The sequence below is a fragment of the Amblyraja radiata genome, chromosome 39, assembly GCF_010909765.2.
Source record: "Amblyraja radiata isolate CabotCenter1 chromosome 39, sAmbRad1.1.pri, whole genome shotgun sequence".
NCBI classification, from domain to species: domain Eukaryota; kingdom Metazoa; phylum Chordata; class Chondrichthyes; order Rajiformes; family Rajidae; genus Amblyraja; species Amblyraja radiata.
This window is the reverse complement of record NC_045994.1, coordinates 14394223-14414483: the sequence shown is the minus strand read 5'-3', so window position 1 is coordinate 14414483 and position 20261 is coordinate 14394223. Positions and strand designations below refer to the sequence as shown.

Below are 20261 nucleotides of genomic sequence, written 5' to 3'. Positions count from 1 at the left end.
AGCCACCGGGAGGTCATGTTGGTTATTGCGGACCGAGCGGAGGTGTTCGGCGAAACGATCGCCCAACCTCCGCTTAGTCTCCCCGATGTAGATCAGCTGACATTGAATGGCGATGCTGGTTAGAAGGGCCAAATGGCCTACTCCTGCACCTATTGTCTATTATCTATTGTCTCCAATGCCAGCGCATCCTTCCTCACATATGGGGACCCGAAACTGCTCACAGTTTGGGCTGAAGGGCCTGTTCATGTGCTGTACTCTTGGGCGTTCGGTGTTTCGAGCCATTTAACCATGGAAGTAAGCTGGACTCTTATCTGTTGCAGGTTCTTGGGATAATACTGAGTTGTTTTTACCTGGAGAAGCTCTCGCAACACATGGACGAAGTGGATGGATTCAGAATGTTCAAGATGTCCATTCCCTACGAGCAGCTGGATCTCAGCGGGGCCGGCTGGTGCATGTGTTTGCCCAGGGAGGAAGGTTACCAGCTAATCGAAGAAGATGACAACGCCCCCAACGAGGTGAATCCCCTTCAAGACACACAACCGATCGACACAGAGCAGGAAGACTTGAACTGAGGTTGGATTCCAAGATCCAAAAACAATTGCCACCGGCCAGTTTCAGGACACGGAATTAAGATGGTGGATGCGACACACGTATAATAAGACCGGCTTGTGAAGGTCGAGTCTGCATGTGAGAGGCAGTCCCATGCTCTCATTAGTCCCAGTGCCCAATGGTGGCATCATGGAACAAAATAGAGTGTGATCAGGCTTGTTACCAGTTAGCATAGATCCACCCAACATCCTTCGTCTGACTGATGAAGGGTCTCTACCTGAAACGCCACCCATTCCCTCTCTCCAGAGATGCTGCCTTTCCCGCTGAGTTACTCCAGCATTTTGTGTCTATCTTCAGTGTAAACCAGCATCCCCTGGTCCTTCTCACACGGCCCAACTTCCTGTTGGGTTCCAGGTGTCAAACAACCTGATTAAAAGGAAAATTAAATCCTATTTTTGACAGGGAAATGCACTTTGTAAATTCTTCAGCTGAAGCTGGAAGTTGTGGCTAATCAATCTTGGATGATGGTCTTGGTTAGGCCCCAACCTGCAGCCTTCCGCTCTTTCCCAATCTCCAGACCTCCTTCTCTCCGTCTGAGGAAGAGTCCCGACTCAAAGCTTTGTGTACATCCTTGGTATGATCCGCCATATGCAGTTCTTTGTTTCTACACTGGAGGAGCTGTTGAGCAGAAGGAAGCTTCCCCCCCTGCTCTGAGGCAGAGAAACAACTTCCAGAACCACTAACCTGTCCAATTTCTCCACATGAGACCCATACAGAGAATATTCAATTCCTACAGGGCGGGGAGTTGCTGCCGGGTTCGATCCCCGATTATGGGTCTATTGTCTATTGTCTAAACCCTTCTAAACCCCTCTGAACCCCTCTAAACCAGTCTAAAACCCACTAAAGCCCTCTAAACTCCTCTAAAGCCCTCTAAACTCCTCCAAAGCCCTCTGAACGCCTCTGAATCCCTCGAAACACCTCTAAACCACTTTAAATCCCTCCGAACCCCTCTAACTTTCAAGAGAGAGCTAGATAGGGCTCTTAAAAATAGTGGAGTCAGGGGATATGGGGAGAAGGCAGGAACGGGGTACTGATTGGGGATGATCAGCCATGATCACATTGAATGGCGGTGCTGGCTCGAAGGGCTAAATGGCCTACTCCTGCACCTATTGTCTATGATCACATTGGATGGCGGTGCTGGCTCGAAGGGCCAAATGACCTACTCCTGCACCTATTGTCTATTGTCTGCGGGTACTGTCTGTACGGAGTTTAAGTACGTTCTCCCCGTGACCTGCGTGGGTTTTCTCCGAGATCTTCCGTTTCCTCCCACACTCCAAAGACGTACAGGTTTCACACTACTGTACCTCTTGCCTGACGGGAGAGGGGAGAAGAGGGAGTGGCCAGGGTGCGACTGGTCTATGATTATGCTGGTGGCCTTGCTGAGGCAGCGTGAGGTGTGGATGTGGAAGGGAGGTTCGTTTGTGTGATGGTCTGGGCTGCGTTCACGATTCTTTACAATATCTAGTGGTCTTTGATGGAGCTGTACTGAACCATGCGGCTAGTATGCTTTCTATAGCGCAATTTAGTTTAGTTTAGAGATACAGCGTGGAAACAGGCCCTTCGTTCCACGGGGTCCAAGCCAGCCAGAAATCCCCATACACTAGCATTATCCTACACATTAGTGACAATTTACAACTTTTACTGAAGCCAATTAACCTACCAACCTGTACGTGTTAGAATGTGGGAGGAAGCCAGAGCAGTCAGTGGAAAGCCACACGGTCACGGGGAGAACGTGCAAACTCCGTACAGACAGCACCCGCAGTCGGGATCGAACCCGGGTCCCTGGCGCTGTAAGGTAGCAACTCTACCGCTCTGGGCCACCCAACTGCCCAGGAGAAGGTGCCTTGTCATCCATGCAAGGTGTGTGCTTGATGGAGATGAAACATCACACAGCAAGTCAGTCTCCATGAGTGGGTTGGTTCTATATCACCTGGTCACTGCGGAGGTTGTAATGTACCTGCACACCCACAAAACCCTGACAAGCTTAATCTTCCATCTTATAATGTTGTCAGACAGTTAACTAACCTTTACTGATGGCGTTGATTTGGCTGTCAGTCTAACAATATCAAGATCTTACTTTCCCCAGGGTTGGGGAAAGGGCAGAGTCAGCAACTCAGCGTGTTCTGTGGATCTCATAGATAAAGGTATGTCATCGGCTGCAGAACAAAGCACAGCATGTACTATTCTGCAATATCTTTGATTCTAAGACAGACATGGAGATACAGTGCGGAAACAGGCCCTTCGGCCCTCCGAGTTCGTGCCGACCAGCGATCCCCGGTACACTAACACTATCCTACACTCACTAGGGACAATTTACACTTATACCAAGCCAATTAACCTGCAAACCTGCACGTCTCTCATAAAATTGGGTGGGAGGCGCGACTCACGTCGCAGCGGTCTCTGCAGTCCATCTGTCGTTTTATTAATTTTTTGTCTCGTTTAAATGTAGTTTAAAGTGCTTTTTTTTTTAACTGGGTATGTGTGTGGGGGCGGGGGGGGGGGGGGACTTTTTAATCTTTCCTCTGCACGGAGAACCCGACCTTTTCTCTGTCGGGTCTCCGTTGTCGTTGGGGCCTAGCACCGTGGAGCGGCCTCCAGCAGGAACGACCTGGGGCTCCAGTCGCGGAGCCTGCGGACTTACTTACCATCGCGGAGCTGGCCGAGTTCGGAGCGGGAGGAGCGGTGGTGGCACGGCTACTGCGACACCGACCCAGGAGATTCGCAGGCTCCAACCGCAGGTCTGGTAGACCGCGGGTCCCTGGTGGGAGACCGCTTTTCGGGGCTTCCGCAGCGGCGACTTCTCCCGCCCGAGTTGCAGGGTTGAAAATTACCTGGAGCGCGGCCTTGCATCGCCCGGCGCGGCTTTAATGGCCGCAGGACACTTACCATCGCCCGACGGGGGCTTTGACTCTGACATCGGGAGGAGAATGAGGAGTGCAGGGGAGAGATAAGACTTTGCCTTCCATCACAGTGAGGAGGGAAATTGTGTAAATTGTGGTTGTCTTGGTGCTTTTTCTTGTGCAGAAACCACATTCGTTTGAACCTCAATGAGGTTCAAATGGACACCCAAATAACTTGTATATTGTATCTTTGAGTGTTTTGGAGGAAAACGGCGATAAGGAGAAACCACGCTGTAACAGGGAGAAAGTGCAAAATCCTATAGACAGCACCCGGCATTCAGATGTATATGTCATATTTTTTTTGTCTAATTGTAGTCTGTAGGTCTGTGTCAAGGATGGCTGCGTGAAGAGAGAGTGACGCTGGCCGATTTGTGCCGCTGCTCATCTTTCACACTGGTTTTTGATTTCTGTTTTTGGATTGGATTTATATGTCAGAATAAGAATTATCAAGTCCAAAACGTCACCAAAACTTGGTTGGAGATAAAAACTTATGGGGAAAATATTATGAAATTATTTTGTGCTGTCAAGACTGCTGATAAAAATATTGAATTTTTAAAGTACATGGAATTATGTTTTTTTAAGTGAATAATGACATTAGACATGCTAATTTTGTGAAACTTTTAAATCATATCTGTAGTTCTTACAGCTTTATTGATGCTGTTCCAGATTGAATCAATCAACCCCAGCTTTTGGGATGATGGATTTGTTTCATAAATTGAATTATATTGATTTTTTTTATATTGAAGAGAAATAATACAAACCTTGATCATTTATATAGGTTTCAATATGGTCTTGTGTAGGAAGGAACTGTAGGTGCTGGTTAAAACCAAAGAGAGACAAAAAAATGCTGGAGCAACTCAGCAGGACAGGCAGCATCTCTGGAAAGGAGGAATGGCTGATGTTTTGGCTTCTGCAGAAGGGTCTCGACCCGAAACGTCAACCATTCCTTCTCTCCAGAGATGCTGCCTGTCCCGCTGAATTACTCCAGCATTTTGTGTCTATCTTCAATATGGTCTTAAAGGTTGATAAACAAACTGAAGTAGATAATAAGAATAATGTCCTGGATTGAAATATCTCCTACACACTTTGCAATTAGACCTATTAATATAATGTTCCTTTGGGTTCCTTGCACTAATCATAGTTGGATTTAGTATTGCAGTACCTATTATTTGTGTGTAATATTGTGGGAATTATTTTCATGTGTAAACCTAATCTACTCTTGGTCTCATTGATGTGAAAGACAAAGCTTGAGCTCCCCCCTACTCATTACATCTCAACTAGGGCAGCACAGTGGCGCAGCGGTAGAGTTGCTGCCTTACAGCGCCTGAGACCCAGGTTCGATCCTGACTACGGGTGCTGCCTGTACGGAGTTTGCACGTTCTCCCCGTGACCTGCATCCGAGATCTTCGGTTTCCTCCGACACTCCAAAGATGTCTAGGTTTGTAAATTAATATAGGGAGTACAGAGAGCCATAGAGGGAGTACAGAGAAGGTTCACCAGACTGATTCCTGAAATGTCAGGACTTTCATATGAAGAAAGACTGGATAGACTCGGCTTGTACTCGCTAGAATTTAGAAGATTGAGGGGGGATCTTATAGAAACTTACAAAATACTTAAGGGGTTGGACAGGCTGAGTGCAGGAAGATTGTTCCCGATGTTGGGGAAGTCCAGAACAAGGGGTCACAGTTTGAGGATAAGGGGGAAATCTTTTAGGACCGAGATGAGAAAAACATTTTTCACACAGAGAGTGGTGAATCTGTGGAATTCTCTGCCACAGAAGGTAGTGGAGGCCAGTTCATTGGCTATATTTAAGCGGGAGTTAGATGTGGCCCTTGTGGCTAAAGGGATCAGGGGGTATGTAGAGAAGGCAGGTATGGGATACTGAGTTGGATGATCAGCCATGATCATGTTGAATGGCAGTGCAGGCTTGAAGGGCCGAATGGCCTACTCCTGCACCTATTTTCTATGTTTCTATGTCTATTAATTGGCTTGGTATAAATTTAAATAGTCCCTAGTGTGTGCAGGGTGGAGTTGATGTGCGGGGATCAATGGTCGGTGCGGACTAGGTGGGCTGAAGGGCCTGTTTCCGTGCTACATCTCTGAAAAATAAAACCAAAATGAATTATTAATTTCCTGAGTCACTCCTGCATTTTATGTCTATTTTCGGTGTAAACCAGCACCTGCAGTTCCTTCCTACACATTCATTATTAAGCCTTTCTCTCATTGTTTTGTCTCCAAGTCACGCAACCTTATGCCCCTGTCCCACTTAGGAAACCTGAACGGAAACCTCTGGAGACTTTGCGCCCCACCCAAGGTTTCTGTGCGGTTCCCGGAGGTTGCCGGAGGTTGCAGGTAGTGGAAGCAGGTAGGGAGACTGACAAAAACCTCCGGAAACTGCACGGAAACCTTGGACGGGGCACAAAGTCTCCAGAGGTTTCCGTTCAGGTTTCCTAAGTGGGACAGGGGCATAAAATGTGTAAGAAGAGGTGTGTGGAGCCGCGAATATTGTCCTACTTAAGACACGAATCCTCGAGATGCGATTGAGAACTATTTGAAAGCCACAGGGCTGTCTACTGGGACACCAGGTGCCACAGAAATTCCATCAGGACATCTCGGAATTGGCTTTATTTTTCTGCACCGCTTGAATATTTAGTTGGGGAATTGAGATTGGGACATTTAAACGGCTGTGAGAATCCAATCTGAGCTCATTTGGATTTAGGGCAATGGTGTTCGAACGAAGCGAAGTGTGAAACGTGGTTGAAATGTCATTAATGTCTCAGGTACTACCTTTAACCTCAATTCAAACAGTGAATGCAATGCTGTGAAGATTGCAATGAGCAAGTGGGCAAGACTAATCATCCATATGTTGTCGCCATTTCCATCTCATTTTCAGATTCCAATGCTATTATCAATTTTTTTTTAGTTTTTAGCTTTAGGTTTTTTCGTTTAAGAGATACAGCGCGGAAACAGGCCCTTCAGCCCACTGGGTCCGCACCGACCAGCGATCCCTGTGCACTATCCTACACGCACTATGGACACTTTTACACTTACACCAAGCCAATTAGCCTGTAATTAACCTGTACGTCTTCGGAGTGTGGGAGGAAACCGAAGATCTCGGAGAAAACCCTCATGGTCACGTGGAGAACGTACAAACTCCGTACAGACAAGACAGCGCCCGTAGTCGGGATCGAACCTGGGTGTCTGGCGCTGTTAGACTTACTTGTGGTCACAAGGGGAGGGTGCAAACACCACACAGACGGCACTGGAGGTTCGGATGGAGCCCTTATTTAACCCGATCAGGCTCGATTCCATTTTCTGAACAATGTCTACAGTGGGCACAGCCACACACATCTACAGCAAGATGACATTTACATCTCATTCTGTCCCCATGTGCCCACACACTGAGATCACATTTGCAAACTCTAATGACATTCATAGCAGATGTACTGTCGATTTCTTGGCCAGATACCATTGATTTCCCGTACCATTCAGTTATTCTCTACTGAGACGGCCTATTGTAGAGATATTCATGTGAATAGACACAAAATGCTGGAGTAACTCAGCGGGACAGGCAGCATCTCTGGAGAGAAGGAACAGATGGCGTTTCGGGTCGAGACCCTTCTGCAGAATGAGAGCCAGGGGAAAGGGAAAGGGAGTTCAAAAGGGAACTTCAGATGCTGGAATATCGAAGGTACACAAAATTGCTGGGGAAACTCAGCGAGTGCAGCAGCATCTATGGAGCGAAGGAAATAGGCGACGTTTCGGGCCGAAACACTTCTTCAGGGAAAGGGAAACGGGTGATGGAGAGAGATATAGAAGAAATGAATGAAAGACGTGCAGAAAAGTAGCGGTGATAAGGGAAGCAGGCCATTGTTAGATACGTGGCTGTGGTAGCGAATCTAGGTTAAAACCTGATCGTAGAGTCGGAGAGAAGGAGGAATCACAGTGGGGCAGCAGCAGGAGATAGTTAACTCCAACCATATCCATCCCACCATGCTGTGGTGTTAACGCATGTTGATGAGCAAGACTCCCGCAATACATTAAGAATTAATTCTTGATTCAGAGTTCCAGTGACGTCTTTTGAATTGTATTTAATGTTGCAGTTCATTCTTGTCTGATTGTTATTGCTGTTCAGTAAGCATTACCTCAGCCATATTCATGATCTAATTAAGGCAATCAATTAAGTGCTCTTCTCAGCAAATGGTGCAGTGGTCTATTAAACATACCACCGTGCTGACTTATCAGTGCCAGCTGCCCATTCCATCAAAGCACACAGTTTCCCAACTAGGCTCGAAAATCTTTTTGTTTGGTTAGCTTTTAGAGATACAGACTGGAAACAGGCCCTTCGGCCCGTCGAGTCCGCACCGACCAGCGATCCCCGCACGTTAGCACTACCCTACACACACTAGGAACCATTTTCACATTTACACAATTTTACATTTACAAATAGCGGAGTCAGGGCATATGGGGGAGATAATAATAATAATAATGGATGGGATTTATATAGCGCCTTTCTAATACTCAAGGCGCTTTACATCGCATTATTCATTCACTCCTCAGTCACACTCGGTGGTGGTAAGCTACTTCTGTAGCCACAGCTGCCCTGGGGCAGACTGACGGAGCGTGGCTGCCAATCTGCGCCTACGGCCCCTCCGACCACCACCAATCACTCACACACATTCACACACATTCACACACAGGCAAAGGTGGGTGAAGTGTCTTGCCCAAGGACACAACGACAGTATGCACTCCAAGCGGGATTCGAACCGGCTACCTTCCGGTTGCCAGCCGAACACTTAGCCCATTGTGCCATCTGTCGTCCCTTGCGCCATCTGTCGTCCCTTCGCACACTAACCCTACACACACTAGGAACCATTTACACATTTACACAATTTTACATTCACAAATAGCGGAGTCAGGGCATATGGGGGAGATGGCAGGAACGGGGTACTGATTGGGGATGATCAGCCATGCTCACATTGAATGGCGGTGCTGGCTCGAAGGGCCGAATGGCCTACTCCTGCACCTATTGTCTATTGTCTATAGTCTACACCAAGCCAATTAACCAACAAACCTGTGTCTTTGGAGTGTGGGATGAAACCGAAGATCTCTGAGAAAACCCGCGCAGGTCACGGAGAGAACGTACAAACTCCGTACAGACAGCACCCGTAGTCGGGATCGAACCCTGGTCTCTGGCGCTGTAAGGCAGCAGATCTACCGTTAGGCGACCATGCCGCCAGATAAAGTCTTCGGACGACTATAGACAGATATGCTGGCTCAATCACACATCCTACAACAAATTGGATTCAATGGAGATGTGTTCAGACCAAACCCATGTTGAGCGGATCGCAGATCTTCCTATCCCAGGAATAGTTGGGATCAGGAGAATTAAAAATGGGCGCAATGTGCTGGAGTAATTCTGCAGGTCAGGCAGCCTCTCCGGAGAACATGGAGAGGTGATGTTTCATTTTTTTCTCTCATAGGGAGATGGGTACATGGAATGAATAGCCAGAAGAGGCAGGTTTAGTTTAGTTTAGCTTAACATTATTGTTATATGTACCAAGTTTGAAACAGATACTATAACAACTTTTCCAAGATATTTGGACAGGTACATGGATTAGAGGGATATGGGCTAATCGCGGGTAGGTGGGACTAGTGTAGATGGGGCATCCTGGTCGGCATGGGCAAGTTGGGCCGAAGGGCCTGTTTCCATGCTGTATATCTATGTCTCCTTTCACTTGGATAGAGGGCTAATGAACTGTGCAAGGCTGCCGACAAGATCATATGTTTCAAAGTATTTTAAAATCCTCCGCAATTTATTCATGGATGTCAACTTAGTTTCGAGTCACTGGTTATAAGGACTGGCCCAGATATTTGAGTGCTTGACATTTGCTCGGTAACCACTTTACCAAGTCCTCAAGAGGTAATACTATATATGAGCACCAGCAGTACTTCATGTGGAAATTCACTTGGGTGCTAACATATTCAACATAACTTAAAATCTTTACCTTATGCTTTTTATCCATTAATAATGTAAGGAGTGAAATCATTGAAATTAATGCAGTCTTACACGTGCTGCCAAGGGTGGTGGTTGAGGCAGATATGATAGTGGCATTATGGACCCACCGAGTCCACTCCGACCAGCGATCACCCAAACACTAGTTCTATCCCACGCACTAGGGGACAATTTACAGAAGCCAATTAACCTACAAACCTGCAAGTCTTTGGAATGTGGGAGGAAACCGGAGCACCCGGAGTAAACCCACGCGGTCACAGAGAGAACATAGAAACATAGAAAAAAGGTGCAGGAGTAGGCCATTCAGCCCTTCGAGCCAGCACCGCCATTCAATATCATACAAACTCGTCAATGTCAATATCAAAAAACATGCAAACTCCGTCAGACAGCGCCCATAGTCAGGATCGACGGAAACCTCTGGAGACTTTGCGCCCCACCCAAGGCTTCCGTGCGGTTGTGTTTTTACAATGTCGTGCTCCTGTACAGTCAGCGCCTTGTGTTGGATCCCAGCCTGAAGTCTGTGCTGTCAGTATTTTGTGCTGCATGGTCAAGTTGTCCCAGTTATGCCCCTGTCCCACTTAGGAAACCTGAACGGAAACCTCTGGAGACTTTGCGCCCCACCCAAGGTTTCCGTGCGGTTCCCGGAGGTTGCAGGTGGTTGCCGGAGGTTGCAGGTAGTGGAAGCAGGTAGGGAGACTGACAAAAACCTCCGGGAACCGCACGGAAACCTTGGGTGGGGCGCAAAGTCTCCAGAGGTTTCCGTTCAGGTTTCCTAAGTGGGACAGGGGCATAAGGCAGCAACTCTACCGCTGCACCACTGTGCCGCTACTGGTGATCGGGTTAACAGAGAGATCACCTCCACTCATCTACAGATTTGTGCCTTTGGATATTTCATGTCCGCCAAGTTGCGTCAAAGACCAACACATCGTCTGATAGATGGGCCCAATCTGTCAGGCAGCAATCCCCTAGAGGTGCTGGTTCTAAGGAGGGCGAGAGTGAGATGACTTAAAAGACTATTGCCGGAATCGACGGGAATAAAGCAAGGAGCGTCTGACTAAGAACAAGAACTCAGAGGTTGAAGGGTGAGTGAGTGCTAATGATAGATAGAGTACACTTAGATGAGGGACAGCTTGCACTGACATCTGGTGGAGAATGTGCTGAGGCAGCTATTCTGGTGCAAAGTGCCAACTTCAAATGTAGTTTGATAAACTTGCCCTGTGCAAACTTCTGAATGAATTATGCTCTGGTTAGTTTTCATCGTTTCATTTATTTTCTCTCCCTTCCTATAGTTTAGTTTAGTTTAGAGATACAGCGCGGAGACAGGCCCTTCGGCCCACCGGGTCCGTGCCGACCAGCGATCCCTGCAAATCAACACTATCCTACACCCACTAGGGACAATATTTACATTTATACCAAGCCAATTAACCTACAAACCTGTACGTCTTTGGATCTCGGAGAAAACCCACGCAGGTCACGGGGAGAACGTACAAACTCCGTACAGACAGCACCCGTAGCCGGGATCGAACCCGGGTCTCCGGAGCTGTATTCGCTGCGTTGCGCCCTTTCTCCTTCTCTCCTCTCTCCATCTCTTTCTCCCTCTCTCACTTTCGATCACCTCTCGCTCTTTCTAATCACCCGCATGCCATTCTAGGAGCAGAATTAGGCCATTCGGCCCATCGAGTCTACTCCGCTATCCAATGATGGCCGATCTATCTTTTCCTCTCAACCCCATTCTCCTGCCTTCTCCCCATAACCTTTGAACATTTAGGCATCATCTAGACAACTATTTGATTCTCTAAGGCATAGAAGGATCCAAGTTCAGCAAAATCAGATTAGTGTGGATAGGTGCTTAATGGCCATTGTGGATATGATGGGCCGAAGAGCCTGTATTGCTTTGTTTGATTGATTGATAGATACAGCATGGAAACAGGCCCTTTGGCCCATCGAGTCTACACTGACTATCGATCACCCATTCACTCTAGTTCCACCATTTTCATCCACTCCCCACACATGAGGGACAATTTACAGAGGACCAATTAACCTACAATCTTGCACGTCTCTGCTCTGCGGGAGGAAGCCGGAATACCTGGAACACACCCATACTGTCCAGTTTTAGTTTGGAGGTACAGCATGTAAACATGCCCTTGGGCCCACCGAGTCCGCACCGACCAGCGATCCCTGCACATTAACACTATCATACACTCGGGATATTTTATTTACATATATACCAAGCCAATTAATCTACAAACCTGTACGTCTTTGGAGAGCGGGAGGAAACCGAAGATCTCGGAGCAAATCCATGCGGTCACGGGGAGAACGTACAAACTCCGTACAGACAGCGCCCATAGTCGGGATCGAACTCAGGTCTCTACCGCTGCGCCACCGTGCCATCCAAAGGGTTTAATTGACAAATGGAATAAAGAATGCAAAATGCATTTCTTCGTAATCCCATTAGCACAAAGTGCTTTGAAGTAGTTCAAGTTGACTTATAACACACGCCCTCTGTATCTTATCTTTACAGCGGGTTTAAATCCACATTAGAATTAATTTTAAATGAGGTTTTTCCATATCTGAGATACAATCTGAAATTAAAATGCTGAAATTAAATTGCAATAATTTTTATGCTTTCACAGAACATAAAAGTATTATTTAGTAATCCCAGGTTATGACTTCTGGGAACATTCGTGTTATTATATATGTTCATATCATGAATTAAAGGGCCCGCATGTGCATAAACAATAACAAACATGAGTTTATCAAGAAAGATGGAACTGCAGGCGCTGGTTTACAAAACAAAACACAAAGTGTACTGTCCTGAATAAATGTTACTTTGTATGCCTCGTTGTCACCTTCTCCTAGCAGCGGTAGAGTTGCTGCCTTACAGCGCCAGAGACCCGGGTTCGATCCCGACTACGGGCGCTGCCTGTACGGAGTTTGCACGTTCTCCCCGTGACCTGCGTGGGGTTTTCACCAATATCTCCAGTTTCCTCCCACACTCCAAAGACGTGCAGGTATGTGGGTAAATTAGCTTGGTAAAATGTAAAAATTGCCCCTAGTGTGTGTAGGATCGTGTTAATATGTAGGGATCGCTGGTCAGCACGGACTCGATGGGACGAAGGGCCTGTTTCCCCAATCTAAACTAAATTGTGATGCCAGTCACAGCGACCTTGGCTTAGTGCTGCCATCCAGTGGCTTTACTGAATGAAGCAACACAGGCTGGGTAATCCAGTCAAGTCTCATGGTCGACTCGTTCCCGCGTAAGACTCAGGACTTTGATTGTCACGGGCAGCAGAATGGAACAATCAAATACTTACTTGCTGCGACATTAACACAACAACATAACAAATAATAGCTGAACACAACTCCAGATTCAGAGACAGTTTCTCCCCAGCTGTTATCAGGCAACTGAACCATCCTATCATCAACTAGAGAGCAGTCCTGACTTCCTATCTACCTGACACCCTCAAACTATCTTCAATCGGACCTCACTGGACTTTATCTTGCACTAATGTAACTTTATGTATCATTCTTAATTGTCACTGTATATTATGTTGCCACTTGCGGGTGGAGCATCAAGGCAAATTCCTTGTATGTGAATACTTGGCCAATAAACTTATTCATTCATTAAACGTTATTCCCTTTATCCTGTACTTGTACACAATGGTCGGCTTGATTGTAATTATGTATAGTCTCTCCACTGACTAGATTTGAAGGCCCAGTTTCTGTAGCTCAATGGCTGTTTAGTTTAGTTTAGTTTAGTTTAGTTTAGTTTAGTTTAGTTTAGTTTAGTTTAGTTTAGTTTAGTTTAGTTTAGAGCTACAGCTTGGAAACAGGCCCTTCAACCCACCGAGTTCAAGCCGACCAGCGATCACCTGTAAACTTGTCCTATCCTACTCACTAGGGACAATTTACAGAAGCCAATTTACACACCTTTGGAATGTGGGAGGAGACCAGAGCACCCAGAGAAAACCCACTCAGCCACAGGGAGAACGTGCACACTCCACACAGCCAGTACCCGTAGTCAGGATCGAACCTGGGTCTCTTGGCACTGTACCATTCCTGTATCATGTTGGTTGCCTTATCTTGTAAGGCTGACTAAGTTACTTCCTTGACTTAAGAACAAGTTTGAATAAAGGGCGGCAGGGTGGCGAGGTGGTAGAATTACTGCCTGACAGCTCCAGAGACCCAGGTTCGATCCTCACCACGGTTGCTGTCTGTGCGGAGTTTGCACGTTCTCCCCGTGACCCTGTGGGTTTTCTCCCGGTGCTCCAGCTTCCTCCCACACTCCAAAGACGTGCAGGTTTGTATCTCCAAAGCCTAAAGTCGAAAGTTTTCCATTTCAATCCCTTCCCTGCCAGACACGTTGTTGGTCCATTTGAGCATTGGGCCATCTGACAGCATGTGACTGCTAGTTGCCTGGGGTGCACTGACTGACACGACACCATCAGTCAATAGCCAGCACAGAACCCCACACTGCAGCTGAGATCGCTGCTCCTCATCGCTAACCCATTAGACAAGAACATCCTCTGAAACGGGTCTGGTTACAGGATGCTGCCATTAAACTGGGACATCAAATAATCCCCCTTCAGGTCCCATCTCTGTCTCTGCACCTGCACCGATCTCCAGGTAAGGTCACCAGCTGTAAAGAGCGGTGGGTAGATTTGCCTGGTGTTGGCAGAATCTGGAATTAGTTACATACAGTATAACCGGTGGGGATGTTGCAAGAATTAACACCCAGTTTTGACTTAGTATGGTTTAGCATTTTCAGCTAATATTAGTCGTGAGTTTTAGTTTCAGATAAATGTATATTAAACAAAGCAAAGTTCTGGGTTGCTTTTCGTCTGTTTTCTTTGATGCATGTCTGATGAGGTAACTTTATAAAATGGATAAGGTAGACAAAAATGCTGGAGAAACTCAGCGGGTGAGGCAGCATCTGTGGAGGGAAGGAATAGGTGACGTTTCAGGTCGAGACCCTTCTGCAAATGGATACATTGGTGGTGAAGCTGCCTAATGCCCCTGTCCCACGTACGAAACCTGAACGGAAACCTCTGGAGACTTTGCGCCCCACCCAAGGTTTACGTGCGGTTCCCGGAGGTTTTTGTCAGTCTCCCTACCTGCTTCCACTACCTGCAACCTCCGGCAACCACCTGCAACCTCCGGGAACCGCACGGAAACCTTGGGTGGGGCGCAAAGTCTCCAGAGGTTTCCGTTCAGGTTTCCTAAGTGGGACAGGGGCATAACTGGGACAACTTGACCATGCAGCACCATATACTGACTGCACAGACTTCAGGCTGGGATCCAACACAAGACGCTGACTGTACAGGAGCACGACATTGTTAAAACACAAGATGTTGCACAGGCAGAAGTTAGGGGATGCGCAGGGCAAGTGCAAAGCGATATTTATTGTAAAAACTAAAGTGAAGTTTGCTTATGATAAGACTGATCAGAGATGCTTTTTGTCCGAGAGTATTAATTTCACCCTTCACCAGGGATATTAACAGAGTGAGTGTGGGATTTCAGCCCTGCCCTTGGAAGGCGATACTAGGAACTGCAGATGCTGGAATCTTGAGCTAAACACAAGTTTAGTGCTGGTGAAACAGCAGGTCAGGCAGCATCTGTGGAGGGAAATTGACAGACGACGTTTCGAGTCAGGAGCCGTCTGCAGTGGATGTGGAGCAGATGTTTCCACCAGTGGGAGAGTCTGGAGACCAGCGGTCCTCAGAATTAAAGGACATTCTTTTAGGAAGGAGATGAGGAGGAAATTCTTTAGTCAAAGGGTGGTGAATCTGTGGAATTCTTTGCCACGGAAGGCTGTGGAGGTAAAGTCAGTGGATATATTTAAGGCAGAAGGTAGACAAAAAAGCTGGAGAAACTCAGCGGGTGCAGCGGCATCTATGGAGCGAAGGAAATAGGCAACCTTTTGGGCCAAAACCCTACCTCATCTAGCAACTTGTTCCATACACCCATCACCCTTTGTGTGAAAAAGTTACCCCGTTAGATTCCTATTAAATCTTTTCCCCTTCACCATAAACCTATGTCCCCTGGTCCACGATTCACCTACTCCGGGCAGGAGACTCCACCCGATCTATTCCTCCCATGTATTCGGCTCATCGAGAAACTCTCTCCAAGGTACGGGATGTGAACAGGTTTCTTAAATGTTGGGATAGTCCCTGCCTCAACTACCTCCTCTGGCAGCATAGAAAATAGGTGCAGGAGGAGGCCATTCGGCCCTTCGAGCCTGCACCGCCATTCAATATGATCATGGCTGATCATCCAACTCAGTATCCTGTACCTGCCTTCTCTCCATACCCCCTGATCCCTTTAGCCACAAGGGCCACATCTAACTCCCTCTTCAATATAGCCAATGAACTGGCCTCAACGACCTTCTCTGGCAGAGAATTCCACAGATTCACCACTCTCTGTGTGAAAAATGTTTTTCTCATCTCGGTCCTAAAAGATTTCCCCCTTATCCTTAAACTGTGACCCCTTGTTCTGGACTTCCCCAACATCGGGAACAATCTTCCTGCATCTAGCCTGTCCAACCCCTTAAGAATTTTGTACGTTTCTATAAGATCCCCCCTCAATCTTCTAAACTCGAGCGAGTACAAGCCGAGTCTATCCAGTCTTTCTTCATATGAAAGTCCTGCCATCCCAGGAATCAGTCTGGTGAACCTTCTCTGTACTCCCTCTATGGCAAGAATGTCTTTCCTCAGATTAGGAGACCAAAACTGTACGCAATACTCCAGGTGTGGTCTCACCAACACCCTGTACAACTGCAGTAGAACCTCCCTGCTCCTATACTCAAATCCTTTTGCTATGAATGCTATGATAGTTGGCGTGGTTTTATTCAGCAGATGCTGTACGGCCGATTTGAATGATTTTTTTATTGAAGTAGTAACAAAGTGTGTTGACAAGGGCAGTGCGGTTAATATCATTAACGTTCTCTTCAGTCAGGCCTTGGATAAGTTCTTACAGGCGAGATTAATACAAAGTATCAGATCCTTTGTGTTCAAAGGCATGTTGGCAAATTGGATCTAAAACAGGATACAGAGAGTGATGGAAGATTTTATGTTTTGGTCATCAGTGACACTACGTACGGTACATGTTTGTTCCACGAAGGACACACAGAGCTGGAGTAACTCAGTGGATCAGGAGAACGTGGATAGGTGTCGTTTCGGGTCGGGACCCGAAATCAGGAGCCTTTTAGGACGAAGGTTCTCAACTCGAAACAACACCTATCCATGTTTTGGTCTCCAAATCTGAGGAAGGACATTATTGCCATAGAGGGAGTGCAGAGAAGGTTCACCAGACTGATTCCTGGGATGTCAGGACTGTCTTATGAAGAAAGACTGGATAGACTTGGTTTATACTCTCTAGAATTTAGGAGATTGAGAGGGGATCTTATAGAAACTTACAAAATTCTTAAGGGGTTGGACAGGCTAGATGCAGGAAGATTGCTCCCGATGTTGGGGAAGTCCAGGACAAGGGGTCACAGCTTAAGGATAAGGGGGAAATCCTTTAAAACCGAGATGAGAAGAACTTTTTTCACACAGAGAGTGGTGAATCTCTGGAACTCCCTGCCACAGAGGGTAGTCGAGGCCAGTTCATTGGCTATATTTAAGAGGGAGTTAGATGTGGCCCTTGTGGCTAAAGGGATCAGAGGGTATGGAGAGAAGGCAGGTACGGGATACTGAGTTGGATGATCAGCCATGATCATATTGAATGGCGGTGCAGGCTCGAAGGGCCGAATGGCCTACTCCTGCACCTAATTTCTATGTTTCTATGTTTCTATGTTCAACTGCTGGCCCCGTTGAGTGCTCCATCACTATGTGTCTTTTTTTTGTCAGCCGGCATCTGCAGTTCCTTTTGTTTTCCATGGAGGTGATTATTATGTACATTCACAATCTGGACGTGGATTTTTAGATTAGAGATACAGCGCAGAAACAGGCCCTTCGGCCCACCGAGTCCGTGCTGACCTACTATCCCCCGTACACTAACACTATCCTACACTTTACAATGTTTAGCAAACCAATTGACCAACAAACCTGTACGTCTTTGGAGTGTGGGAGTAAACTGGAGATCTTGGAGAAAACCCACGCAGGTCACGGGGAGAACGTACGAACTCCGTACAGACAGCACCCGTAGTCAGGATCGAACCTGGGTCTCCGGCACTGTAAGGCATCAACTCTAACACTGCACCACCTTGACGCCCTAGGAGGAGTTATGATTAATAGGTTTATGGACAGCACAAAATCTGGTGATGTTTTCCCACTTTGGTACCTCTTGCTGATATTGCTTTCCTGCTGAACAGGTGAAGGGCAATGAATGGCACAAGGGAATTAAGATTGCGTTTCTCCATTCAAAGTTGGAGAAGGAATGTAGACAGGCTCATTTCAACTTTGCTCTGCAAGTTGGAGTAACTCAGCTGGAGTAACTCAGTGGACAGGCAGCATCTCTGGAGAGAAAGTGTAGGAAGGAACTGCAGATGCTGGTGTAGAAGGGATGGGTGACATTTCGGGTGGAGACCTGAAGAAGGGACTCGACCCGAAATGTCGCCCATTCCTCCTCTCCAGAGATGCTGCCTGTCCCGCTGAGTTACTCCAGCTTTTTGTGTCTATCTTTGGTTTCAACCAGCATCTGCAGTTCCTTCCGACACATTTGCTGTGGAACCACTGGTGTCTACTGGCTGCACAACACACGAGAGCATTAGCTCTGATAGCACCTCGGGCAGCATCGATCCACTCCCTGTCAGTACCATTAACCTGTAGGCAAGGGCAACCAAGCATAAAGGGCATCGCTCCAAACCCAATCATTGCAGGAGACCTCAAAGTGAGAAGAGTTACTGTTCCCTCAGTTGCCCTTGGCTCCAGCACTGCCATGCTGATTGATCTGTTTGGAGTTTAGAGATATAGCGTGAAAACGGGCCCTTTGTCGATCATAGATCACCCATTCGCACTAGTTCTATGTTATGGCTGATTCCTGGGATGACCAGACTGATTCCTGGGATGACCAGACTGATTCCTGGGATGTCAGGACTTTCATATGAAGAAAGACTGGATAGACTCGGTTTGTACTCGCTAGAATTTAGAAGATTGAGGGGGGATCTTATAGAAACGTACAAAATTCTTAAGGGGTTGGACAGGCTAGATGCAGGAAGATTGTTCTCGATGTTGGGGAAGTCCAGAACAAGGGGTCACAGTTTAAGGATAAGGGGGAAATCTTTTAGGACCGAGATGAGGAAAACTTTTTTCACACAGAGAGTGGTGAATCTGTGGAATTCTCTCCCGCAGAAGGTAGTTGAGGCCAGTTCATTGGCTATATTTAAGAGGGAGTTAGATGTGACCCTTGTGGCTAAAGGGATCAGGGGGTATGGAGAGAAGGCAGGTACAGGATACTGAGTTGGATGATCAGCCATGATCATATTGAATGGCGGTGCAGGCTCGAAGGGCCGAATGGCCTACTTACTCCTGCACCTATTTTCTATGTTTCTATGTTTCTATAAGTTCATGATCACTTTGGTGCCACTGTGGGGGTTATGTTGTATCGTGGACTTCTGTGTTTGTGCTTTTCTTTACATTTATTAACAACCCAAATTTCCACCAACCCTGGTTGTGTGGCAATAAATTATATCTATCTATCTATCTATTAGAAGTAGTGTACATTACAGTGATATAAGCCAAAAATACCATAATACATTTCCTGTACCACGTCATATTTCAAACTTTAAAAAGAAGAAAAGTAAAGAGAGTTAGATAGGATAGTAAGTGCGTGAAAGAGTGATCAAGAGTGACCCTTAGAAAGGTAAAACTCGAAAAAGAGTTAAGAAGAAAGCCAAAGAAAAAGAAAGAGAGAAGAAGATTTCTTCCATCGAACATTTCTTCCATCGAACGTGTCCAAAGACAGGCCGCTCGATTTGTTACTAACACCTATGAGAGAGAAGCGAGTGTCACCAAACTTCTGAATTCTCTGGGGTGGAACCCTCTCCAAGACAGACGTGAAGCTCACCGTTTGACCTGTTTTTACAAAATGGTAAATGGTCAGCTCGACATAGATTACAAGACCTACAACAAACCCAAACCAATTAGGAGCAGACGAGGGCATTCGATCCAATTTGTGATCCCAGCTACAAAGACACAGATGTGTACAGCAATTCGTTCTTCCCCCGCACAATTAAAGCATGGAACAATCTCCACCCAATTATAGTTACCCAACCAGATGCAACTACATTTAAAGTAGCTCTTTCTTCCCAATAACCCTTTCTGGCTTAAGCCCTCCCTCCACCACCTCCAGTTTAAATTCCATTTGGAATATTTTGGAGGACCAAGAAACCAAGAACCAAGGAAGAGAGAAGAGGAGAACAGAAGGTATATAAAAGTAAAAAAAGATAAAAGGGATAAACCTTCTTCGTATTTTTACTCACCCCTCACCAGGTCCTGGAACCATTTATTTTCAGAGTTATGTTGCACCCTATACTTGTAATAAGTCGATAAATGGAGACCAAATCTTTTGGAAATGGTCTGGTTTGCCTGCTAGGAGGAATCTCATATCTTCCAGGTGTAACATTTCGGACATATCTGAAATCCACATATTTATTATTTATTTTAATGTTATTTGACTGTAAGGAAAATCCATTTCGTTGTCTCTTATGAGATAATGACAATAAATTGAATCCAGTCATAAGTGATAGGAGCAGAATAAGGCCATTCGGCCCATCGAGACTAGTCTGCCATTCAATC

General features: G+C 46.5%; 1 protein-coding gene across 2 annotated transcripts in view; it reads left to right on the top strand.

Moving 5' to 3' along the window:
* LOC116967248 (tetraspanin-15-like) overlaps positions 1–20261 on the top strand; it is a 140506-nt gene that overhangs the window by 106776 nt on the left and 13469 nt on the right. Inside the window, exon 8 of one of the 2 annotated variants that reach the window (XM_033013709.1) lies at positions 321–1016. The exons of the other annotated variant lie outside the window; for it this stretch is intronic. Coding sequence (XP_032869600.1) covers positions 321–572 — 252 coding nt within the window. The 3' untranslated portion in view covers positions 573–1016. Of the gene's footprint in view, positions 1–320; positions 1017–20261 lie in introns of those variants that run through there. 2 annotated transcript variants of the gene reach the window in all.